At 41.9% G+C, this 27,394-nt stretch overlaps 1 protein-coding gene across 10 annotated transcripts in view; it reads left to right on the top strand.

Moving 5' to 3' along the window:
• The window catches only part of Fmn1 (formin 1), a 368,583-nt gene that overhangs the window by 299,438 nt on the left and 41,751 nt on the right, over window positions 1-27,394 (top strand). The window contains exons 17-18 of one of the 10 annotated variants that reach the window (XM_060371808.1): window positions 19,674-19,728; window positions 19,915-22,131. The exons of 8 other annotated variants lie outside the window; for them this stretch is intronic. In XM_060371808.1, the coding sequence (XP_060227791.1) occupies window positions 19,674-19,728; window positions 19,915-19,936 (77 nt within the window). In that variant the 3' untranslated portion in view covers window positions 19,937-22,131. Of the gene's footprint in view, window positions 1-19,673; window positions 19,729-19,914; window positions 22,132-27,394 lie in introns of those variants that run through there. One more of the 10 variants, XM_060371807.1, reaches the window with a different exon arrangement.

The raw sequence follows: 27,394 nt of genomic DNA, 5'->3' as shown, positions 1-27,394 counted from the left end.
AAGGAGGACCTGGGGTAAGATTATTGATCAATCCTCATTTAGAAAGACAAATGGAATGGACATTGGATGTGTTATTGTTTTTTAAAACAAAACAAAAACAGAATCTCATTGTAGCACAGGCTAGGCTCAAATTGCCTATGTAGCCAAGGATCACTTTGAACTCCTGATTCTCCTGCTTATACCTCTATTTTTAGGGTTTATTCATGGCTTCTTAACTCTAGTTATTGAAAGATACTCTTTTGCCTCTGACCGTAAGCATTTTCTCAGACTCCACACAAGTGAGAGATGGTGATTGGTGGTATAGTTTGGAGAGACATCAAGTAAATCTTGTTAGCCTTCTAAGACGTCCTGTGAAGTCACAGAAATTTAGACACACAAAGTCTCATTCACCCATGTCCCTACCCCTCCAAGCACACGAGACTGCATTCTGTCATTGCTTTATTGTAACAATGACTAAAACGTAAATTCATTTTTACAAACTTGAACAAGCCTTTGAGTCATGTAAGCATTAAAGTATTGTTAAGATCCAGTTCACAGTGGAGGTGCTGGGCATCTCTTCATTTCCTTTTCTCATGGAGGAATTCGGGGCCCTACGATTGCCATAGCTTCTTTCAGAGGAAGTAGAAGTCGGGACCAGTTGGCCCTCTCTTTCTATGTGTCCACCTTCATCTCCACTTGTGGACATCCCTCTTCCATATGTCACTGGTTTCTTTAGGGATAACTAAAAATATGTTAGGTTGTATTTCTTGGGTTTTAGTAACTTAGGAAGTTCTAATCATTATATTGAGCTCCAATCTACTAATTTACTTTTACTGTCATGACAGTAGATACACTTTTGAGTTAATTTTTAAAATAGAGTTACTTCTTTTAAAAATAATACATCTGCATACACATATGTTCCAGTTTTACATTTTCGTGTGAAAGGCGTAGAGACCTAGGTTTGCCATATAGCGCTGTTAACTGTAGGCACTGTAAAAATGTATGTGTTTTATGTTCTGATGTTCTGAACAAACTGTACTTCACATGAGAAGACCATCTACTGAACACAGTCTTTATCACTTCCTGTCCCCCCCAGTCTCCGCTCAGATTCATAAATGCCTCTGAAAACGCAAATTTCACATTATTATACAGTGTCACAATGAACGAGGTAGCTTGAGGTAGCACACACAGGTGACATCACCATACAAACTGTAAGACCTTAATGAAGCAAATGTTAGGTTTAGAACATCGCTGTCTTCCACCGGCAGCCTCAGTGGGAGGGTTTAGGTTTTGGTGGGGAGCAGTAGTGGTACTGTGTGCCTTAACAATCGAAGCGCATTGCTTCACCGAAACTTGCATCAGTCTGTTGAGCCTGCTTTTGTCATCTCTCACTTTTGAGCCAAGAAAACTGAGTCTGTGGAGTTTGATAACCCACTTAACGTCATTATGACCTCATCCCTGGTGTTACTCTGTGCCATACTAATAACTCATTCTCTTTTCGTGCCAAGACTTTTATGGGTAAAAGAGACATTTTACATCTCACCAAATGAAATAGGAAAAAAAAATCAGAACAACAGACTTGCTATATCATGTAGAATAATAAGGGGTCTTGAGGACCCCTTTCTGCAGATCCCAACGCAGAACCCCATGTCAGTGGCGAATCTAAAAAGGGGGGACAGGCGATGAATATTTAAGTATTTTGTGGAATCAGTATTGAGCGCTGCATCTTGCATAACAGTTGTTTTCCTGATAAATTACACCAAGTAATTGTTGGCCCTGCCACTACATCCTCTTTGGATTTTCAACAACCATGAAAAGGTTTTGTTTTTGTTTTGTTTGTTTTTCATTTCAGGTTTTTTTTTTTTTAATTTACGAATTTTAAAGTTTTAATTACAAAAATAATTATATTACCTCTCACCTTCCCTCTCCTCCCTCCAACTCCTCCCATGTACCCTCTTCTCTCTCCCAAATTGGTGGCTTCTTTTTCTTGATTATTATTGTCATGCATGTGTGTATATGTATATTTAAGCATAAATATATAAATCAACCTGCTGAGTCTGTTTGGTATTGCTTATGCATATGTGATTCAGGGCTGGCAGTTTATATAGGATAACCAATTAGGGGGTTCATCCCTGAAATCCTCTTTCTCAGCAGTCATTAGTTGTTATAGTTCTTTGGGGTGAGACCCTCTAAAATTCACACGTTCTGAATTAGGGATTCTATTGGTATTATCATTGGTCAGGTGTAGCTTAGGCAGCCATATTGTTGAGCTATCATGGACGTAGCTTTCCTGCTATTTCTAGGAGACACCATCTCACTGTAAACTTCCTGGTCCTCTGGCTCTTATAATCTTTTTACCCCCTGTCTTCCACCATGTTCCCTGAACCTGAGGGACTGGATTTGTGTTATAGATCTGTCCGCTGGACCTGGGCAGTTGATCTCTGCATTGTGACCAGTTGTGGTTCTCTGTGGTCTTCATTTGCTTCCAGGAGAAGCTTCTTTGATGTGGCATGAGAGCTACGCTTACCTATGGGCATAAGGGCCAGTCTTACAATGCAGCTGGGAATTATGATGTCCAGTAAAAGTGACCGTAGTATGTTTTCTTCTAAAACCCCATGACCTCACTAGCCCGGGAAGTTGTCCAGGTTTCCGGTATAATTCCCACCCCCACCCCCCATTGAACTGGCCTTAACTAGACAGCTGTTGCTCACCACCACGACGTGAGTACCACAAATGCGCCACTGGCGGCTTTGGGGGTGTCTCGCGGTGCTGGTCTTTGTTGCGGTTTATAGGCTTCAGAGGTACATGGGGCTCCTGATTGCTCTCCTCTTGTGGCAGCTTACAGAGCACCTTCTGGTACCATGAAAGCTAGCTCTTCGGGAGGAGGCTTTCAGGTTAGATCTGGCTTGGATCTCTCTCCCAAGCCCTGCGTCTAAAGAGTTCAGTCTCTGAAAGGCAACCAAGAGCAACAGCTGTAAGCTATATTGTTTGGAAGTCACTTGGACAATCCTGACCAGCAACTTGAATGGAGGTTTCTCACACACACTTATACATAATTTTAGATAAATATAAAATAGCATGAGTCCCTGAGGCTTCATTAAACATCCTTAGTGTTATTTGTACATCCTCTCCTCCTGTAATGACCTTCCTTTTCTTTTGTTAGTTAAAACTCCTCTCCCCATTTTTTCCTATTTCCCACATCACATGACTTGTATGCTACCATTCCACTTTCTAGGCCTCACCCATGGCCCCTTTTGATTTTCTTGGTTTCTGTGGTTACTCCAGGGTGTCTGTACTCACATACTCACATCTGAAGATTTGGGACTAAGAAACACAGATGAGACAGAATAAGCACATTTGTCTTTCTGGGTCTGGGTCACTTCACTCAGTACACTATTTCCTAGTTGCATTCTATGGAGGTGTTAATGGGTGATTTCTTGCAGTTATCCCATGGATCCTCTTAGGCTGCATTGTTTCTCTTTTCTGATGGAAGGGGCTCGATACCTCTGGTGTGTTTGCAGGCTATTTTGAGAAGAGATGTCACACCATACATGGGTTTTGTAGGCAATGTACAGCCCTGCAGTGGTCACTTTATTCTCACCAATTGTTTCTTCTCTGAGTTCATTTTGCGTTAAAGAGGTCGCGGCAGCGCTGACAGGAGCCCAGGGCTGATGAACACACTGAGTCCAGAGCCTGGGCTGTATATGTCAGCCAGCCCTGAGCTTACGTTCTCAGCCATGTCTCAGAGTCCTTTCAGCTGTCTCAGAGCAGGACTCAAAAAGTGAGCCACAGGTTTAGCCACCCAGTGCTGTCTTGGGCGATGGCACCAATTGCCAAATATAATTAGTTGAATATAGAGGGTCTTCAATACTGGAAAGAATTCATGTCTGTTTGTTTGTCTCCTGTAAATCTAGTCAAAAGTGATGCGTGTGATCTGGGACAAGAAGCTTCCATTTTGTTAAAACTGCACATCATCATAAATATAAGTCAGGTAAGGGATTGTGTTAAAAAAAAAAAAAAACTATCAGGTGGCAAAGGGTTTTTCCCCAAGGCTGTATCTGTAGCCACTAAAAAAGTAATTTATTTTCAAATGTAATTGCAATAACTGTGGTTACTTCTCAGTGACAGGAGAGATAATGCATAATTCCATCAAAGGCACCATGTCTTATGGATCACACATTATGGCTGCCAAAATCTACAACATCACCACCCAGTGGTCTCTACATTGAACTGCAAGCACTTGATTCTCAGATCCACCGTGTGTCTACCTACCCTCCACGCTAAAGTGTAGAAGAGGACAATAAATTCAAGGAGAACTGACAACTCTATTTTTCTTTGGTAACTGCTGAAGGTTTCAGCGTTTGAGCTCTGCTTTCTCGCAGGCTGCAGAATGATAAGAATTTGCTTTTTCTTTTAAAAACTAACTTTAAAAGACTTTAAGCAAAGGCTGGACAGCGAGACCATGTCATTCCTAATCCTTTTATTAACCCTTTGAGTTAAGAACAAACATGTGTGCACAAGCTTTGTGCAAACACTTCCATTTGCTTCTGAAAATTAGAAACGAACATTGGAGTCGATCAGATGAACAGTACAGATGAACAGTTTTCTTTGTGCAGGGAGTATGTGCTGCGGGCTTGGGTCCTCTCGGGATTCTAGCCGCACGTGAGTACTCAGATTCTTGGCCTGCCAGGTCTCGGCAGCTCACCCGTTCCCCACCTGAAAAAGAGACACCAGGACCTGTGCCCTGTACAGTTCCCCCTCCTACCACAGCGTCCACCAACTTGTGGACATCCGAATTATTCACCGAAATAACCATCTACCCTACTGAGCTCATTGCACCACCCCATTCCCTTGCTGAAACAATGAAAAGTGGAGTGAGTAATTATGCTGTCACAATCCAAGAGGGCTCTAATACGTTCAAGTAAATCACACAGAAAGCCAGCGAACATTTATCTGAAGTGGTTGTTCTTCCCGGAAGGGGACTGTTTTCCTCTTAGCATCTTCCCTGAGTTCCGTAATTCTAGAAGTGAACCCAGTTGCTAGTACAGGTTAGATGCGTGATTATCTGGTATGTTAGTCTTAAGCTGCCTCTGGCAGTGGTTCCTGGTTTGAACGCATGACTGAGGCACTGACTGCTTGAGTACCAGCGTTGAAATAGGTTTCAGCACGTGGAGAGCAATTAGTGGAGGTAGGCAGGCCTGGGTAAGATTCAGTGGGTGGGTTGTTTTCCTCCTTCTGTTGTAGTCTGAGGGGACACTATAATGAAAATAAGATTGACTCTAGAGTCATCAGACCTGAGTTCAAACCCCCTCCTCCTCCCCCTCCCCTCCGCTAACTTTCTGACTTGGAAAACAGGCTGTCTTCCTTCTTCCCAAGGATAGAGATAATAATACCAGCCTTATATATCAGATCATTACAACTGTGAAATCAGCTAAATCATCTCAGCCCTCTGGTATGGGATGGGACATCATTCTACCTCCCCGCCCCAAGAAAAAACCCACCTTTGCATTCCTTTGAGCTTTACTTACATTGCTTACGCTACTTACGTTTACTTGCATCTATGATAGTCTATTGGCCACGAGTCTTTCCTTGGTCTTAATACCACAGAAGAAATTGTTCACACCGCTGATTAAATATTAGTCAGTGCTTATTGTGTGCCGGGCACTGTACACTCAGTGAAGAGCAAGAGGCGCACAGGTTTTACCTTAGGAACTTAAAGCTCACCAGAGGAGATTGTAAGCATAGGCTGTGCCCTTAGGTCCACAGCATACACTTAAGTTATTTGTTGCTGTATTGCCTGCCACTTCAACACGTAATAGTTCAAAAAAAACACTAGCTTCCCGTGCACAGTTCTGTGGGTTGACAAGGCTCAGTTAGCTGGTTATTGCGGATGGTCACCTGTATATCTGGAGTCCTGTGGTGGCTAGAATTGAAAAAGTGGCTTTTTCATAAACATGTGGAACCGGCCTGCATTGGACGACATGTCTGAGGTTAGATAGGTAGCTAAGATTCTAAATAGGCACTTGGCATCCCTTTGGGCTTTCTTTCCCAGTACAGTGGTCTCTGGGTAGCTGACTTTTCCCAAAGCAAATAGCTTTCAGTAGTAGTAGAAAACAAAAACGGCCAACCTTTTTAAAAAAAAAAAATACTAGGAACAAGAAATTATGTACTTTTGATTAAGGAAGCTGTAAGCTAATCCATTTTTAACATTCTGAAGCAAGAGCACTGATCAAGAGATCAACAGGCATGCAGTGAGGTGGCCATCAAGGAGGCAGCAACAAGCAAGCCACGTCTCAGCTCGCCATCTCTTTTTAGCTGGGCGGTTAGCTTGTAGGTTCCGACCTGTGCTCTGTCCATCTATGTTTATGAAGGATGACATCTGGAATTGCCTTGGGGAAAGGGATACTGTCTTCAGAGGTACATAAATAGTAAAATGTCAGTGTGTTCTTCTGGTCCTCAGAACTTCTTCAGAAAAGATGGTATTTCCAGGGTGTGGTACTTGATCATGCTCCGCACTCTCTGAAGGAAAGTCCTTGTCCCTGTGCTTCTACAGGGGTCAACTCACAGCTTACAGATCTTAGCTTCACACACCCCATGCTACAGAGTGACTCACATGCTTGTGACTGTTTTTACACATAAGAATCATCGCCATCAGCTACAATGTGTTCCCAGGGATTTTAAGTCCCATACGACAGAGTTTCTATCCCACTTCTGAGACACTGTCCTTGCAGTTGGAATCCTAGGAAATGAGTCCTCAGAGAGGCCTACACTTCCTGCACCTGATGTAACAAACACTCCTTCCTTTCTTTTCCCAGGGACAAGTGGCCTTTGCTACTCTTGTAGACCTTTTCCTACAATCGTGTAAGATTCTTATTTTCATAATATTCAATGTCTAGAAGATGGAGAGGGAGAGAGGGAAGGAGGGAGGGAGAACATGAGGGGGGAGAAGAAGCCCAGAGTTATCTTTACAAGCACAGACATGAGAGACAAAACAACCAAGCCTAAGTTATACACTCATGACAAATGTGTCTCAATTTGAGTTCTGAATTTAAATATTTTTTATATTTTTTTCACTAATAATTTATTAAAATTAAGACATATTAGCTAGGATATTACTAAGCTTTAGGGAACAAGATTAGAAGCTAAGGTGTTTCCTATACCCTTTCCTTCAATAAACTTTTCAACTCAGAAATTAATTCATGAATTCTTGTGCCTTGGGGGGGGGACTGTGATCTCTGTGGTCCCTGCATGGCCAATTAGTGATGGCCATTATGAGAGAGATGATGGCCAAGCTACATCCCATGTGAGGCAGAAATCACCAATAATTGATACCGTTGAACAAAAATATAAATCCATAGAGTTGAACATTTCCCCCAAAGGGTAAAGGATATTTAGGGACAGACTCGTGAACAGTTGTTGTAGACATAGCAGGAAATTGTGATCATATGCTCTCTTTGTTTTTATATTTGCTCTTTCTGTGAGTCTTGCAGGTAACATTTTCTATGAGCTCTGGGATATCAAGAAACAATCCCAACCAATTGCACTGTTGCACACAAGCTCTCAGAAGTTCTCTCTGATTGGAATGGAGCCAGTATAATGTGTAGAATGAGTTAAGGGCCACTTCTAAATCCATACTGGAAAAAATTTTTCAATTTTTAGTATATATGCCAATTTTCTATTCCTGAAAATATAGATAAGAAAGCAGGATCTGGAATTTATATTAAACTTCATGAATTCTGATTACATGTTCCAGGCATATCAATCTGACACAACACCTGTCTTAATTTAAAATGATGAATTTATTCCCTTGTGGGAACTCTCCTCCGGGGTCACACTACATATACTCTGATATTAAAATACCATACGTCTGTGTGTTACATTTATTTCTCAAAAGTATTGAATGGACAGCATCCAGGAGATACCTAAATAGGAATGAGCTAGAAAAGGTGGCTTTTGTTGTTTCTTCCAGGCTGTGACAATATAAAGCGAAGATTAACAAACTGCCAGGAGATGAGGTTGGAATCCCAAATCAACTATCTAAAGCACCGGTTCCCAACTGCCCTACAGCTGTGACCCCTTCCTACAGCATCTCATGTTGTGGTGGCCCCCAACCATGAGATGATTTTCATTGCTCCTTTATAACTGTAACTTCACTAGTATTGTAGACTGTAGCGTAAACATCTGTGATGCAGGATATCTGGTGTGTGCTGCTCAAAGGGGTCATGACCCACAGCTTGAGAACCGCTGATCTAAAGCAGTACCTGAAGGACTAAAGAAAGCCAGTGGCCACATAAACTGGTGCAGGACCACTGTTTGCTTGTATTAAGATTTTATACCAAGCTTGGTGCAGTGGCAAGTGCCTGTAATCCCAGCACTCGGGGAGGCAGAGGCAGGCGGATCTCTGTTGTGAGTTCAAGGACAGCCAGGGCTACGGCTACACAGAGAAACATTGTCTCAAAAAAAAAAAAAAAAAAAAAAAAAAAAGAAGAAGAAGAAGAAGAAGGAAAGAAAAGAAAAAGAATTTTTAGATTTTTATTCCTATGCATAAATCCTTCTTTGAGTAACAGCATTGTATAACAGGAAACTTTAACACTGCATGCATGACTCTATTTTCTGCATCTACCTTCCAAAGATTAAAGACAGGAGTGCCAAGGCATCTTTCCTTCTTTGGGTAACTATTTCACTTGGTGTTTAGGCTTAATCAGCTTTGGGCTCCTTCCTTTGAGTATTCCTTTTGTCCAGAGGTTCTCTGTATGCAGCGGCTCTTACCTCTCTGCTACTGAAATCTCTGAACCTCTACTGGTTTTGTATAACACACACACACACACACACACACACACACACACACATAGGTGGCTTAACTGTGCTTGTCCTCCCAAGTACAGCTCTCCATCCCCCCAACCCCCTGTACCACCAAGCAGTGATAGTATCTTGGCACTTACTGAAATAACCAAGCCCAAGACGGTAGGTACCTTTGCACACATGACCTAAAATGCCATTCACATAGCTAAGCTGTCTGGAAGGAAAATGGACTGAGCCATTGGTGTGCTCCTGGGATGTGCAGAGATTAGAGGTATCAACCATGCTGTTAAGTCATTGGTACCATCATTAAGTTGCTCATACTACAGGATCCCACTGTTCTCGTAGTGATCTAATGAGAAGAGATAGTGTTCTCTAACCTTTCCGTTTGCTGTCTCACCGAAGGCTCCTCCAGTAGCCGTGTCTGAGCCACAAACACACCTGCTGCATGCTAGAGCTTACAGCCACAGTAGCTACAGGCAGAAGGCTGAGGAGACTGGCGCTGCTGAGTTTTGTAGGCAGGCCTCACACGCACACAATTCCACATCCCAGGGCTATGATCTCCCTCCCTGAGGGGCCTAGTCAATATGAGGCTTCCTTCGAGGTAGCTTATTATCCTTCTGCTGTGTTTCTCCAAAAGCTTAGATATAAAAATCTGAAATTGGATTTTTATTGCCTTACCTCTATAGCTATCCCTGCCACTAAGTAGCTAGTCTACAATAGGCCTATAATGTGTCCTGAATAATTAGAAGCAAATTTTCAGTTGTTCATATGAAATTGTTCATATTTCATCCTACTCCATGGCTGTATTGCTGTGCAGTAGCCCATCATCTGTGGCATTGGTGAGATAATTATTGAGTAGAAATAGATGTTATTTTTTTTTTCCTTTAGAGAACTGGGCTTGTTTGTAACAAGGGGTCTTGTTGTATCACTCAGGCTGGCCTTGCACTTACGATCCTCCTGCATAACCCATCTAAGCTGAGCTTACAGATAATGTCACTGTGCTCACTAGAGGAATAGAGTCTTGAGCAAATTCTCACAGTGCCATTCCAGGGGCTCTAGTGGGTGCCAGCATCACTGATTTCCACAGATGATGAGAGAGCAAGGTACTTCTGTACACCGGCACGCAGAGAAACAGCAGTGTTGGGAGTTAACGAGCAACAAGAGTAAGCATGGTCTGGTGGCCCTTCGCTCGTCAAGGTCCCTGCTATGGAGTTGCCTTCAAGTCCTTGTCTTTGGGTAGACTGCTGTCCTCTTTAGGGGACCTGGAGAAACAGAAGTGTAAACTATTGTACAGTGTAGCAAAAGACAAGATGCAGCTCAAGTCTAAGAGAGCCAGGGAATTCACTGAAACAGAATGAGTCCAGCTGCCAAAAATTGGAGGCTGGCTTGGTGTTGACACTTCCTATTTGGTCTATCCAAACTATCTGACCTTATGGAGTGGAGGTCCAGCTCTGTGCCTGAGTAGCAGGGTGGGTGAAATGGGAGACTGGGATGAGAAAAGTTGTGGAACTAAAGCCTTTGTAGGAGGCCAGCTGCTTGCACCAACTTTTGCTTGGCTTGCTGGTCCACTGCTTTGATCTCAAGGCCCTTTCCCATGAGAGTTCTTCCCTTTCCTCCTGTCACATATGACAGCATCCTCATCCACTATACACACCCCAGTTTGGTCTAATTTCAAGGGAAATGAGCTGATTGTCCAGTCACCGTCTCTGCGCTGTATAAACAAGCAGATGGGCAATCAGTGTCTTTCTCGGGCCTTGGACCGCTGTTCAGCTTGCACAAACGGAGACTCATCACTCATCTTCTTTCTTTCTTTCGTTCCCTCTATTTTTTTGTGTGTTTTTTTGTGTGTTTTTTTTTGTTGTTGTTGTTTTGTTTTGTTTTGGACTATAGTCACATAAGCATGAGATAATAGGGACGGCTCAGCTTTTGAGATTTCTTCATGCTGTTTAGATTTCAGTCTCCATGTCAAAATCCTTTTGTTCAAAGCAATTTTTGGCAACAGCAGCCACTGCCACTTGGTTTATTTTGAAAAATAATAGTTCAGATTCTGTTGTCGTGAATTTTTTCTTTACTAAAGAAAAGTCTTAACAAGCAGGAAATAGAACCCGCCCCATGTGAAAATATAGGTGGTATCTTCCCCTAATTAGCCAAATGTCAATAGGGGGTGGTCATCTAGCTAATAAGCCTATTAATATAGGGGTGGGTTGTCTATCTGAGAGTGTTCTGTTTTGTCTCTCACTTTAAGGTACTTGGATATCATGTTCACTAACCGGAGGCTAGAGCTGCTGTCATTCGTGTCACCTGAGCATTTCATCCTGTGCAGTGGTTTTGTTGGTTAGTTGGTTGGTTGGTTGGTTGGTTGATTTCTTTGATTCACAATACCCTGAGGTTTTGGGAGGCGTCTCCTTACCTGCTCCTGTCTCCACAGAACTCAACCCACCCCTGGTAGGCCTAGCTGTTCTCAGCACAAGCTGGTACTCTGTCTTGCCTTTGCTTTTCCTCCAGGCCTCAGTATCAGCCTTCCTTGGGATCTTTTTATCTCACTGGCCTTCACTTCTTTTCCCTCTTACCTCAGTTATTTTTGCCTTCCTGCATAGTCTCCCCTTTTCTCAGTGGCTCTTCCTCTCCCCGGCCAACCTTTGTTTTTAGTTCCTTGTGCCTTGCTCTTCAGCTTCTTTCATTCAGGACTGCTGTCTTTGGTTAGCATCACTCTGAATGTTCTGGTATCTTTCCTCCCCCTCCCCCTTCCCTTCTCTATTCCTCTACCCCTAATTGCTTTTCTGTTGGCTTTCATTTCATCCCCAACACTTACATTGCTAAAACCTCTGAAGTTTTCCAGCCTGGGAGTGTCTCTGGATGGTGTCACATAGATGAGGCAAGAACACATGTCACAGTGACCATCTTCTTCCAAGTCTGCCTTGATGAAGGCGTCTGCTTATGAGCAAGGAAGCAATCACTAGTACATCCTGTTCTCTGTGACCAAAGACCATTATTTTTTTTTTGTTCATTCAGCATTTATGTCATCTATTATATGTCAAGGCCTAGGGGAAAAAATGATGCAAATTCTAGTCTCAGGGACTACATACCTGCCCTAAGTCTTACCCAACAGTGTTTGATATCATTAAATATCTCATGTGTTCAGGGACTCTTCCTTTCAGCTCAAGGCTGGCACCTTGCTTGTCCTTTCAATACTAGATTGACTGTCCATCTTTTTGATCTGTAAATACAGCAGAGCTTCTGCGCTTTTCCCTAGAGAGTTCTGACTAGTGGCTAACCTGCTAGAACACCCCAGTGACCATCTAATGTATACCTCTGGCCCATACCACTTTGTATATCCAAGTACCAATCAGGTATCTCAAATTTGGTGTTGCAGACCAAACTGTGTGTTCCTCGCGTCACCTCCTTGGGCCACATATCTGTGTCATCCACCAAGTGGAGTTGTCATTCATTGAAACACTAAAGCCCAAAGTATTGGAAAGGCGTACTCTTTCTTTCACTCTGACACCACAACCAGTCCATTACTGCTTCTATTATCACACTGGATCAAGCACCATTGTTCTCAAATGAGCTACTGTAGTCATCCTACCCATCTTTTAAAACTCACATCAGACTAGCACTCATTTTCCTAGAGTCCTCTGACTCTCATCTTCTCCATCATAAAATCAAGAGTCATGTAAAACCTGCCAGCCTCCACCACCACCACACAACCATCTTGCCTTGGTCTCCGCCCCCTCCCATCTCACTGATGCTCCCCTCATCTGCTAAAGGACCTCATGCTGGGCCTTCTTCTGGCCAGAGAGAACTTTCCCTATACATACACAGGACCTCTTCCTTTGCTACGTTCCAGTCTTTTAAAAAATATGTCCCGTCTGCGATACTGGGTATCTTAATTGGTTTGGTTTGCTTTTAAGAGAAGACCTTAGTCTGAGCAATTTATGAACAACTAAAATTTACTTCTTGTGATTTCTAGGAAATCCAAGACAAGGTGTCAGCCACGTACCGAGGGTTTCCCTCCTTAGAACCTATGCCTTCTCTGGTGTTCTCACATGGTGAAGAGGAACACATAGGATCCCTTAAGAAGGACCCTAAGCTCACCCATGAGGGTTTGAATCTCATCATAGCTCCACCCCACCATATCACATCAGAAATGAGGTTTACCATATGAACTTTGATAGAGTAAAAGTAAAATAATTCATAACATTACAGCACCTACACAATACCGATATAAAGTAGCTTGTCTGGTGACCCTGATTGTTCTTTTCTCCCTTTTCTCTGCTTTACATAGCTTCTTTTTTTTTTTCATGCTATGTGAAAGAAGTTATATTTTATTTTTTTTCATTTATTTTATTCATTTTACATCCTTGTAGCCCCTTTCCCTCCTCCCCTCTCTGCTCCACCCTCTCTCCCTCCCCCTCCCCTTTTCCTCAGAAAACAGGAGTTCCCTTTCCCATCTACCCCAGCTCATCAAGTTGCATCAGGACTGAACGTGTTCTCTTTTCTTGTAGCCTGTCAAGGCATTCCCGCCAGGGGAAAGTGATCAAAAAGCTGGCAAGTGAGTCTGTGTCCAATACAGTTCCTACCTTCCTTACTAAAGGACCCACTTGAAGCCTAAGCTGGCCATCTGCTACATCTTTGTAGGGGGTCCAGGTCCAGTTCATACATGGTCCTCGGTTGATGCTTCAGTCTCAGCAAACCCCTCTGGGCCCTGCTTCATTGGCTCTGTTGGTCTTCTGTGGAGCCCTTGTCACTTCTGGGTCCTTTTCTCTTTTCTCCCACTAATCCCCAAGACTCCCTATGCATAGACCAATGTTTGGCTGTGAGTCACAGCATCTGTTTTGAGACGCTGCTGGGTAGAGCTTCTTAGAGGACAACTCTGACAGGCTTCTCCCTGCAAGCTTAGCAGAGTATCCTTCATAGTGCCATGGGTTGGTACTCTCTAATAGGGTGGGTCCTTGGTTGGGCCAGGCATCAGTTGGGCATTCCCTCAATTGCTGCTCTATCTCTCTATCTTTATCTCTGCACATCTCATAGGCAGGATAAATTTTGGATCAAAGTTTTTGTGGGTGGGTTGATGCTCCCCTCCCTTTACTAGAAGACTAGTCTAGTTAGAGTTTTTTCTCTTTAGTCTCTATGGTCTCTGCTATCAGCAGTCTCTGCTTGAATGCCCCTCATATCCTCCAAAAAGACTATCCTGACTCAGGTCTCCAGTTTTTCACAGAAAATGCCCCACCCTCAGTTTCTCTTTTCTCTACAGGCCTTCTGTTCTCTCATCCTTGCTCTCTTCAGGTCTGATCTAACTCTCTGTGCTCCCTTTCCTACCTTGTTCCCTCTCTTCAGCCATTACCTCTGTCTGTTCTATCTCCCCTTCCAAGTGAGATTTCTGCATACTCACTTGGGTCCTCCTAATTACTTACCTTTTTGGGGTCTGTGCTTTGCAGTATGCTTATCTTGTACTATATGGCTAAAATCCACTTATAAGTGAGTACATACCATGTGTGTGTTTCTGGGTCTGGGTTACCTCACTCAGGATGATCTTTTCTGGTTTCATCCATTTTCCTGCAAATGGCATGATTTTTTGGTTTTTAATAGCTGAGTAGTATTCTATTGTGTAAATGTGCCACAGATTCTTTATCCATTCTTCAGTTGAGGGATATCTAGGTTGTTTCCAGATTCTGGGTATTACAAATAAAGCTATTTACATAGGTTGTTAACGCTTACCTTCACCTTAAATACTATGCATTTGCTTTATTATTTTCATTTCTGACCTTTTAAATGTATATATATATACATATGTATTTAAATATATATATATATGTATGTTTGAAGGAGAGTTTCTACTTTACTCATCATTCATAGTAAGCACACCATCATTGTGTTTTAATTGAGGAGCAAAGAAGGTACGATCAGGAAATACTCTGTACCAGAGGAAATGGAAACCAGGAAGGAAATGAATTATAAGCAGAGTGATGGTATATGGAATGTGAGGACTCTCTGAGGGGATCAGATTAACACTGTGGATCATATGAAGAGAGAAATGCATAGTGTTTAATGTTCATCAGGTCTGGAGCCTTACACACCCTGGATCATTATCCTTCAGGGCTTGTAGGCTAGGGCGCCATGTGCTTTTAGCCCTGAGTATTCACTGGTACCCTGGTAACACTGGTACACTGATTCACTGGAAACAAAGGTCAGATTTCTGACAGGCCAATGCGATATCCAGATGCGGAGGACAGCTTGGAAGGCTGCTGGCAGAACTGGCAAATACATAGCACGCCACCACCTACACGAGCACCGTGAGTACACGTGAGGAAGAGACCGGGGAAGAGGCACAAGGAGGCAGTGAAGATTCAGACAGTTGGTAGGGCTAGTTTATAATCATCTAGATATTCTCCTAAAAGTATAAATTTAAAAACTATACTCTGCATTGTGATCTGGTGTCATCCTTATCCACTACTTCTGGCCTTTCCATGAATGCCTGTATTGTCTTTAGCTTCTACTGAACCTCTCAATGACTTAATTCTTTGGTGCTCAGTTTCTATATTTATATAAAGAAGGTAAGAGGTATTAAGATGCCAAAGGCCAAGTTTCTATCATGTTCTTTGTCTACGAGTGTTAGAAATTAAAGTTGGGAAATCTGAGAAGTAACAGGAGAAAGAAAAGTGTGCCTAGGTGCAGCAAGTCAAGCTGGACCCAAAGGTCTATGTTTTACATTTTTTTAGGGAGCCATTAAAGATCTCAGCAAGACAGTGATATGATAAGCACTATGGAGTAACAAAAATGATACTGGCCATGGTTCTAAAGAACCATACAGCTGGAGACAGGAGAGATAGTAAGTAGAAGCAGAATGAGAATTTAAAAGAAATAGGATAGTAACAGGGAAAGTTGATCAGGATACAAACTAGGGTGCATTTTAGAGATCAGAATATTAGAATGTGAACATGGTGTCATTAAAGGTATAGGAGCAGGCCGAGCACAAGCTTCATAAAGGTAGAAATCACCACTTAACCGTGTTCGCTGCACGGTTCACTGTGTTCCAATCACATATTATTTGAGTCATACGGGAAAAACTATGGATGGTGCTGTACCCTGAATGAAAGCGGGCAAAGAGCAGCCTGGAGGACAGCGCATGAAAAGCACTGATTTCCACAAACCACAAGCTTCATCTTCTTCCTTCCTGCTTTGCACCAGACAGACACTTACCATCAAGAGTAATCCTTGTCTGTGTCCCCGGGGCCTTCCAAAACACTATCTACTTGGAGGTATTGAAATAGGATTCCCCCAGAATTACACGTGCCATCTTAAAAAAACAAAAGCAAAACAAAACAACCTTTACAACAACATCATGAAAGTCATAGCCACAGTAAGAAAACTGCTAAGTTTTTTAGGTTACTTTAGACCACACAGAGACACACACATGCAGACACACACACATACACACAATTTGCCTGCATCTTTAGATGCCTTTGGTTGGAAACTGGAATCAGGCATCTGATTACTGGCAGAAGCCTGGTTAGCAGTCTGAGCCAGGAAAGTGATATTTGAGTTTGGAGGAAGAAGAGAATTCTAATTTTCTTTTTAAAGTTGTGATGTAGAAGAAGAAAAAAAAAAAAGAACAAAATTGAGAGATGCCTTTTATTCAAAAAGCAGTTGGCTTGGTTGGAACAAGGAGCTGTCCGTGCGTGAATACCTGTGCTTCCCTTGGTCTTTCTTGACCCACTGTGAGTAGGCTGATTCGTATCCACTCCACACTCGATGGCAGCCCCTCCCTCCTAGGGGCCTGCTAGCAGAAGGGAATGAAATTCCCTGAGGCTCCTCCACTTCTAAATCCTCCCCAACCTAAATTCACAACCTAAGAATGCGATGCTGCTCTTAGTTTTGTTTGTCACTTGACATGACCCAAAGTCCCCTGGGAAGAGAGTCCCAACGAAGGACATGTCTCAAGCTAGCTCGTGGACAGGTCTGGGGGGGTATTAGGTCCATTAGTTGAGCTAGCTGAGGTGAGAAAGCCCACCCACTGTGGGCAGCACCGTTCCCTGGGGTGGGTTCCTGGACTGTCTAAGACTGACTGGAGAGCATAAACCTGAGTACTAGCACACGTGCATTGCATTCACTCTCTGCTCCTGACTGTGCATGTGACTGGCTGCTTCAAGTTCTTCCTCCTCTACTTTACAATGGCAGATCATAACCTGGAATTGTGAGCTAAAATCAGCTCTTTCTCTGATGCTTTTTGTCTGGCTTTTTTTCAACCATAGCAATGGGAAATGAAACTAAAACAGTGACCAAAAGCTGTGTTATCTCTATAAAATATTCCAGTAGCTTGGAATACAGTCTGAAGGGTTAAGCCTCAGACATGCCTGTGCCTTGACTATGGAAGACCTTTTCAGACCCCACCCCCACCTCCACTGTGCCTTTGAACAGTGTGTTCGTTTTCAGTATCAGTGGAAAGAAAAGGGCCTTTGTTCAAAGAAGGCAGCTCCCTGGGTTGTTTTTATCTCCTCACTTTGTGTGTGTATCTGCATATGTGCACAGGTATGTATGGTGTATGTAGATGCTTTGTGTGTATGTGTTCATGTGGACACCAGAAGGTGGTGGTGTTGGATATCTTCCTCAATTGCCCTCTTCAGTACTTTGAGACAGAGATTATCATGGCACCTGGAGAGCTCACTGGCTGGGAGAGCTGCCAGCAAACTCCCGGGATCCTCTTCTGCCTCCCCACTGCTGGGTTGCTGATGTATGCTACCATGCCCAGCTTTTTGTGCTGGAGATCCGAACTCAGGTCCTTATGCTTGCTGGCTGAAGACTGATTGATCTATCTTCCGAGCCCTTAGCCCACTCACTTCTTGACTATTGTGCTTTTCATTGGGGGAGAAAAAAGCAACTGAAACTAGTAATGGTAGATATGGGAGGAAGCTGGGAGGGAGCTGAGGCTCACACACATGGAGGTGAAAGGAGCAAACCTTGGGCCATGTCCCTTAGGTTACCTTTGAGGCAGTATTAATAGCCTTAAGTTGTGTCTTTGTATTTCTCTCTCTATGTATCTATCTCTTACATACACACAGAGACAAACACACACACATATCTGTCATCTATCTATCTATCTATCTATCTATCTATCTATCTATTATCTATCCATCTATCCATCCATCTACCATCTACCTATCTCTATCTCTCTCTATCTCTTCCTCTACTTCTTCCTTTCCCTCCCCCTCTCTCTTCTCTCCCTCCTCCTCCTTTTCATCCTCTTCATTTCTCTCACTTTCTCTCCTTCACAGTCATCTCCCCATCTTTTTTTCTTTCCTTCTCTCCCTCCTTTACCTTTCTCCCTTCCACATGCAGCTTGAAAAGAAATGGCAAAGGACCAAAGCCAACATGTCTTTGTGTGATTAAAGTCTTACTTCACAGTTTGCTGCTGCCAAAACCCAAGGGGACACCAAGTCCTTCCCCAGAAGCCATGCAGAAGAAAAAGATTGTTCATCAGCAAGTTCAAAAGCAAGTTTATCAGCTTCCTCACCATCCTGATCTTTACTTAAAAGTCATGGTTGCTACAATATAAATGAAGCGGTTTTTGTTGTTGTTGTTTTGTTTTGTTTTTCTCTGTAAAGACTCACTAGAGGTTTAGAAGGAGGGGATCCACCAGTCTTGAAGGAGCTCATTTACTTCTCATCATAATATGGCAAAACAGGCATGTGCGGGTCTGGGCTCAACTAACAGTGCTGCCAAGGGCAAATTAACTAGGTAGAAAATACATGCCAAGAGGTACTGAGAACTGGAGTAAAATGGGAGGGCCCTGGTGGTGCTTACTGAGGGCTGCTGTTCTCAAAGTCCTGTATAGGAAGTATGGCCTTTGAGTGTATAAAACTGGGCCAATGAGGTAATCCAAGAAACTGAGAAGGGAATGGGAACACTGGCATTCAAATGAAGATATCCACATTCCTTTTCACTATGTACAACAGAGGTTGAGCTTGGGGCCTCGAATATGTTTAAGGCCTTGTATTATTTGCCAAGAAGATTGGGATGTTTTGTTTTGTTTGGGGGTGGTAATTTGTTTGTTTTTAATTAGTTCATCACAGTATAACCAAAGAGGCAGGAAAACACTGCTTATTACTAACATCCCTAAAGAAAGCCATTGGAGACACACACATACACAGATGCTAAGATTCATTGCGATATTTCAGAGAAATGTTCAAACTTACCCTTTTAACTTCATTCTCCTTATAAACATGTCTATTACACCTTTGGGTTAGTAATGCGGGTGACAAGCTGTGCTCCATCTCTCCTCCGTGGCTCTTGGGTGAACCACATCAGGAGGCTAACCTCCTTTGACCCTCCTGTTGGGGAATGTTTTATTGCTAGTTGACTTTCTGTGGTTCTCTTCTCTCACCAGCGTCAGGTGTGTCACTACTTCAGTCAAGATTCTTTAAAACAAAAAACTGTGGTTTCAGAAAATACTTCTGGGACTTGGGAAAATGGTGCCATCACTAACGTGCTTGGCACACAAGCCTGAAGACCTAGCTTAATCCCCCCAGAAACACCCATATGAACTGAGCACAGCGATGCTCATTCATGATCTCAGTGCTGTAGAGGCCAAGACACTGTGAGCCCCCCCGGGCCTTGCCGGCCAACCAACCTAGCTGAACCAGTTCAGAGTTTCAGGTTCAGTGAGAGACCTTGCCTCAAAAAGTAAAGTGGTGAATGACTGAGAGAGACACATGCACATGAAAACATCCCAGGATAGGGGAAGGGGTTGGGTGTGTGTGTATGTGTGTGTGTGTGTGTGGTGGAATAAGACATTCCTAATTCTATAACCCAAGTCCTTCCCTCCCTATCAGCTCTGCTAATTAAAGATGAAAATCATCTCTTCTTTTTCCTACCTCTCCTGTTTATCTTCAAAGACAGCTACCACAAACTGGAATTACAAAGACAGCATCCTAGAAATATGACCATTAAGTAAGCATTTGGCATCCAGGCCACGGGGGGGGGGGGGGAATAGAAAGGAGGGAGAAGAAATGGGGAAGCGTTGTAGAGAGGAGAATGTTTTGAAGGGAGAACTGAGCTTAAGTGAAAAGCCTTTTTAGCTTTTCTCCTGTTTGCACATCTATTAATGCTGTTTTGCCTGCCTCTCACTCCCTTTAGTACTCAGAGCTATGAAGCATAGCCTAGTCAGGGAAGCTGGGCCAGAAGTGAGAGCTGAACAAATCCGAAGCGTCGGCAAATGGCTTCCATGTCATCAGACCTGGAGTTGCTGACAAATTTCCCCTCCCCCCAGTCTTTGAGGAGTTACCACCTCAAAACACTATTCCCTCCGCCTTCAAACTCCTCACAGCACCAGCTCAGCAGTAAATCCCTCTTCACAGTGAACCACCTCTCCAGTGTCTGGGAAGCAAAGCCAGGGAAGCCATGGAACAACTGGAGCTTCTTCGCAAATTGCAGACACATCACAAGAAATGCTGAGCAGACACAGCAAACCTTGTCTTGTGCACCACAGACAGCCCTCTGATTTAGACTCTGGGCTTAACAAAAGCATTAATTCCATTGGGCTTTGAGAAAGGCCAATGCTTTTCTTTTTTCTATTTCTTCTCTCCTACCATTATTTACATAACAAATCTCTTCAAAACACAATCAATTGTGTCAGATGCTGGAAATAAATTCTTTGGGGTATAGCTATTTTTAAACAACCCATAGTTATAGGGATGTTTTTAAAACATGCACAGCCTGAGTATGTGTTTCAAAGCATAAGTGGTTACAGGGACTCAGCCTTTTTAGGCTTGTACTGACCCATGGTACAGGAAAGCTTTTTCAACAAAGCCTGAAACCCCTCAGGAATGATATTTAAAAGCCATACAAAATGCAGCTTGGCTATGGATTGAAACCCTGTTACTGTACTGATAAAGGTGAAAGTTCCTGATGCCAGGACCTCTCCCCAATTTAGAGCTATTCTTACAAGTAATCAAAGTACTTCCCTTTTAGACCTTGTCTTTACTAACAGCAGTAATGAGCATTCCCTTCCCACCCTCATTCCTCACCCCATAGGAATCAGAAGTTAGAAAGAACACTGAATTTAGAGGACTTTTTGCATCATTCTCAGAGCTGGTGCTCACAGATTCTTTTTCTGTTCTGCTTCTCCAATGTTACCATTCCCACAGAGATTGTTTTCAGGCTTATGAGTCTTTTTACTATGACTTATATAAACACACACACACACATACACACTTCACTTACCTGTCATCCCTTTTTCCCAAGAAGTACATGCACTTTAGAACTTCCCTGAAGTCTTGCATCTGTCAGTAAAAATTTCCTAAGCTTCTATAGTATTTGTGAATCTTTATTGAAAAAAAATAAAGATAAATAAATAAAAATGATATTGGACATTTATTCAGTATTCTTGGCCTGGTTTTCCCTGCCTCTTTCTGTGTGTCTGTGTCTCTGTCTCTCTCTCACTCTGTCTCTTTCTGTGTGTGTGTGTGTCTGTCTGTCTGTCTCTGGCAGGATTTTGTAATGTTACTCAGGCTAGCCTTGAACTCACTAGGCTCATCTTGTCTCAGCCTTCTAGGTACTAGGATTACAGGTGTTCATTACCAGTTCTGGTAGGTGCTCTTTTTCAAGTCTTACCTTAAAAACTCTTTAAGAGGTAGCAGAACTCAAGCTAGATCCGTTTGATATAGGAGAAAGGCAATGAAGGCAGTTTTGTGGGGGATTGTGGTAGACTGGCATTGAGTGGCTAAGTAAGTATAAGAGATGATTAAGATTGTGGATATTCAGATGGTGCAGTCCACAGGCTTTGGGACAGGCCAGATACTACCTTTCAGATTTGTAAGTTTCCACTTGAGGCCACCTTCATATGCCAACTATGCTTCTTAGGACAGTTGGGGTCACCAGTGCTCCTCCCTGGCTCAATGTTGTCCTTCTTCAACCTCTGTGTATACAATACCTCTAGAGAAAGACAGTCTTTCCTTAGACCTAACCCTGTGAAAATTAGTGTCTCTTTGTTATTATTAACATAAACTTTACTGTTTCTTTACTGCCACCTCTGTGGTACTCGTGTGTATTTTTAAATATTTGAGAAATTGCCTAGCTACTAAGAGTGGGAAGGCTATTTTATTTACTTCACTACCTCCTTTACTTCATGGGCAGTGGGTGCTCAGCCAGTTCCGGGGAAAGCTTTCTTAACGAGGAATGGCTTTAAAGAGGTCCCTCTTCCTTGAGATCCTAAATGAAATGAAATTCCTAAATGGAAACCAAAATGAAATTAGAAGGGGAAAAAATAAAAACCAAACTCTAGCCTCTATCTTAACAAATAATAAAAGGGCAAGATCTTGATCAAATCCACAATCTAATGTCAATAAAAGATACTGAATCAGGAGAGACTATCCTTTGTGGTGAAGGCTTAGCTGGGATAATTTTTTAAAAAAGATATGTGATGGTTAAGACCTCATCAGAAACCAGGACAAAATATTTATATGTTAGTAGTGTTTAAACACAACAGATCCTCCCGAATTTTAGGCATGTATTCTACTACTCAGCTGCGCCTCCAGGCTGTGGTCACAAGACTCAAATGCCTTGTCATCTGTGTTTGACTCTCTAGTTTAATAACTTTATTTGTGTTTATTTTTAGTCTGTAGTATTTAGTTTTCATTCTTCTGCCCCAGAAATCACTACAGCTTTGGGTAGCCCTAATGTACAATCCTCCATTACAATCCAAAGAAGTATCTCTCTTTGCCCACCCACTTGCTTTAAAAGATAAAGGCAACATTACAGTGGATCACAGATAAAAATAGTCCTCATTTAGGTCTTTCTTTTGGTCTCAATGTAAGGGTAAAATTTTGATTAGACCTCTAACCCTGTCATACAAAAGAAATAGTCCCTCCTCATTTCTGTGTACATATTTGTCCAAATTTCACCTTTTTCCCCATTGCTGATGTCTGAGACCTTGAAAAGGTATATATATATATATATATATATATATATATATATATATATATATATAGTATATGCCAGCAACCACAGCTGTAACTGATCACTCACTAATCTTACCCTTTGAACATTTGAAAGGGTAATCTACACAGATTGGCAAGGATCTTAGAATCCTCATTGTGTTCATAAGCCAACGGAATAGACCCAGTCCATAATGATCACAGAAAAAGTGTCTTAGAATGGGCTTACGTATGTATGTGCTCAGCTCCTACAATAAAGAGTTAGGGAAGAAGTCCAAGCAACATGGCCTTACAACAAGGCCAGCTGGGCATGTGTCTCCTCCAGCAACTACACATATGTGCCATTAATATGAATGAAAGTTTATGTCTCCTACACTGCCATATCGTTGGACCTGAGCTATAGATACAGGATGCAAGTGGTGATAGAGTACCCTAGTCCTCCTGGGTGCGTACTTCTGCAGAACCAGAAGGTTGCTAAACTTTGCTGGAGTGTCTGTTTTCAACTTAGTAGGAAGATTCGATTGCTCTAATGAATTGTGGCACAATTTTCAGTAGGTATTGCATAATAACGCTTGGTTACTGGATGCTTGACCAGTTACATCAGGATTAATTAAAGTAGCCCTGGAGGATGCAGAGGAGGACACCCTCCTTCATCTTGGCTGAAGTTTTGCTGTATAAGTCCCGTGCCCTTACACATTGTATTTTCAGTTTATGATCTGATGACTCTCTCCTACTGTAAAAAAGAAAATGCCTGCCTGCTTATCAAAATGACATAGGATGTACAATACATAGAAGGCACTAATACATTTTTAATGAAAATGCCAGAAAATATTGGTGGGAAGACTCCTAACATCCTTAAATAAAAGACCTGGAAAGTACTAAAGTGTTCCTGGACTGGGACAGTATTCCCTGTCATTAGAACATGCCTTCTTACTCTGGTGATGTAGACAGGAACCGGAAAAGCCATGCTTAGTGAGAAGAGAACACTCACTACAGAGCCTATGGAAGATGTAAATATCTTCTTTTGTCTAAGACAAAGGCTTAACCATAAGTATCTATCTTTTGTTCTCAAAAGAGATGACTAGCCAACAGATGCTCTCTAGAGCTTTAAAGTTGCCTATACCTTACAGCCAGATTATCTCTGTGCACTGTTGTAGAATTCTAGAAAGGAAAGAAAATAGCAAATGGTGAGTTTCTCCAGACAGGACCACAGGAAGGGCTCTTATGTGGAAGAGATAGAACAGGACCACAAGCAGCTAATGATTTCAGTGAAGGAAGGGTACCTGCCAGTGAAATATTCTGCCTCCACTTGACTCTCTGAGGCAACTAGAATGCAACTTCAGCCTAATGTCTGCCCCTGTACTCACTGGTGAATCACTATCTAGAATCAACAAGTGGGAAAACCAGGAAATACAAGAGGAACTTAGACCCGATATAATACTTGATAAGAGAGTGCAGCAGAAAATAAACATTTTGTAATCCTGGAAAATGATAAGAGGCAGTTACTTCCCATAAAAGAGAGAGAGAGAGAACCCAGTAGAGAACATAGGAATGCAATTTTGGTTAATGAAATTTTTTAAGTTTGTACTCTGGATAGTGAATTAGACATTATTGAGAACTAACCATGAGCTACAAGTCAATGAATTCTAGGACAGAACATAAACAGAAACAGTGATGGGAAGTGTGGAGAAGGACTTATACACAGAAAATAGGTTTAGAAGTTTAGTGTGTTTAATCACACAGCCGCTGAATACAAATTGTCTTACTCAGAGTTCTAAAACACCATGACCCAAAGCAACATGAGAAAGAAAGGGTTTGTTTCAGATTAGTATCCTGTTCACAGTCCACTGTCCTGAAGAGAACTCAGGACAGTAACTCAAGGCAGGAACCTGAAGGCCAGGAATGAAACAGAGATAATGAAGGAAGATCACTTCCTGAATTCCACCTCATGGCTTGTTGAGCTTGCTTTCTTACGCCACTCAGAACCACCTGCCTAGGGATTGTACTGCCCACAGTACATCACATTAATCAGTAAAATGTACCACAGGCTTGCCCACAATCCTCATTTGAGAGTCCCTCTTCCCAAATGACTCTAGCTTGTGTTAAGCTGACATAAAACTAGCCAGCACACAGTCAAAAGAAGAGAGAAACGCTTAAATAAACAATAAAGAAAGGTATCAATTTTTTTTTAGAGAACCAGTCCACTGTGACAAATGAAAGATAAACACACAAGTGTATTCTCTTAATTTTTAATTTTTTTATAATAAACTTTAAAAAAAAGTTAAGATTTTAGACGGGGAATAGTAACCGCACAGAGTTTGCAGTTGCTATTCATGTATCTTCTCTTGGGATCTTGCTTCTTCGGGACAGGAAGAAGTCAATGGACGAATGATAAAATGAGCAAATAAATTAATAAAATTGTCTTTAAAGTGTTAATAAGTATTAATGTCGAAACATTGGTTTTGAAAACCTGTAAGTAAAATTACAGATGACATCAGCTGGAATGTGACATGACGTGACATGTGACCGGTGAATTTCATAGGGTGTACACCGGAAAATCAGACCATTCTTTATTGTTCAAATTAGTGTATTGATGTCAAATTTCTCTAGATACTTTGAGGATGACAGTTGTTATCGATGTTAAGAACTTAAGGTTCTTTACATTGGATGTTTATCTTGTTAGACCCAGTAAAGGAAAAGTAAGCGAAGACAATTTGGTAAGTCTTAACACAAGTCAGGAGCAAAGGAAATAGCTAGAAAGCTTGGTAAATAGAATAGGGAAATAAATATGGCTAGCATAAAACCAAATACATACAAATCAAAATAAACATGAATGGGTCAGCTTAACCTGGACAGCTGAAAGCTCTGACCAAAATGACAGAAATGACACATTAATGCAGGAGAGAGACTGAGACAGACAGATCCTTGTTGACTTTTTAAAATTTTTCATTGAGTTTATTCTTTGACAGTTCTGTACCTGTATCATATACATTCTAATTATTGTAACCCTTTAGTCTCCTCCCACCTTCATCTCTACAAGTTCCCTTTTCACAATTCATGATATTTTGTGGTTGTTTCATTTTGGGATCCATTGATCTTAGCCATTGGTCAGTATGAATGAGGGTTTTTTTTTTTTTTAAACTATCATCTGGAGCCTAGCTCTTCAGTGGGTACACAGCTGGAAATAGTAACTGCCCCTCCACTAGAATCTATCAGTAGCCAAGAGTTTAGTAAGAAGTAGTAGGGCCCGGTGAGCTCCTTCTGGATCCATGGTTGACTTCTGGTAAGTCTTACATAGGCACATTGCAGGCAGGCATGGCGGCTGTGTAATCATGAGTTGATTGGCCGTGCCATGTTTATGATACCCTTGCGTAATGTCAGTGATAGCTGAACATCACTCACTTGCAAGTCGTAAGGGGGGTTGCTGCCTCACTTGGTTGCAAATGATTGGTCATCTAAACATAAAAAGCTAAGGCAAAACAAACAAACAAAAAAGGTATTAGTTTAAGAATATTCGGGTCATCTTTATAATCTATAAGTCAATTCAAAGTAATTTAAAAAGCAAAAGATAATGTGGTACTTAGTGAACTCTCAAGACTAATCAAAGGTTGGGCCAATACCTATGTGATTTGCAAATCTAAAATGTTACATAATAAGTTATCAGACCTTAGGAGCATATAGTGATTCTATCAGCATGAAGGGCTCTCGACAGTCCTGAATAAATGTAAATTGTGTACACCTGGCCAGCAAACAAGTCTACTCTTCTCTGAGGAAATTTGCAGTTTAGCACTAGGGATACTTAGATCCACAGGTAACAATAGTTGAGTCGTTGGAGACCACTTGAAAATGTTTAGTTAGTGGAGGAAGTGGTGCGTAGGGCAATCAAAAGATACTTTATCTGCTAATAGTTAGCTATGTTTTTACAACGAGAAAGACACCCAGTGTCAAGCTCAGGCCTTTACCTGCAGACACACACACACACACACGTACACATACAAGTAATATTTCAATATTTTTAAAAGTGTTAAGTTTTAGTTTTGTGTTTTAGATTTCACAGTTAAGGTTCAGTCTGTGTGGCTAAACGAAACTCTGTTTGTTGCTAGAGGCTCCAGGTTGAGTCCAATGTTTACACAGTCAGGAGCCTCAGGGACTGTCCAGTGGTTATAATCGGGAGAGTTTTGATGAAGAGGAAGTTTACATACACCCTTCACATGGGCTTGATGGATCGCAGTTGGAAGTTGTCTGCGTTTATCTTTGGGCATATCAATTTTAAATGTTTAAATGTCTTGTAATTGTTTTTAACTTAACAAGGATTTATCCACGAGAATATATTTAAGTAGAAGAGGGGGAAAAAAAAAAGAACAGAAAAGCCAAACAAATGAACGGGATTCAAACCATCTCTCACGCTGTAGCTTTTAACTTTTACTCTGTGTGCGTGTATTCAGGGCACAAAGGGTCACCAACACACAGCAATCCAGTGTAGGAACCCTGCATTGCACCCATTAACTGAAAAAAATACCTCTAAGATCATGCTTTGAACAACAGAAAAGGAAAGCTTAGGGGCAGTACGTTGAGCGGGAATAAACATTGAAATGTAAGAATCACGTTCCAACTGCTAATTGTCTTTATGTGCCAACTCGGACAGATGCAGCCTTTTACAAATCGTTTACTGTGTGATTTGA

Source organism: Meriones unguiculatus, chromosome 18 (assembly GCF_030254825.1).
Source record: "Meriones unguiculatus strain TT.TT164.6M chromosome 18, Bangor_MerUng_6.1, whole genome shotgun sequence".
NCBI classification, from domain to species: Eukaryota; Metazoa; Chordata; class Mammalia; order Rodentia; family Muridae; genus Meriones; species Meriones unguiculatus.
This window is presented reverse-complemented; position numbering and strand designations above follow the sequence as displayed.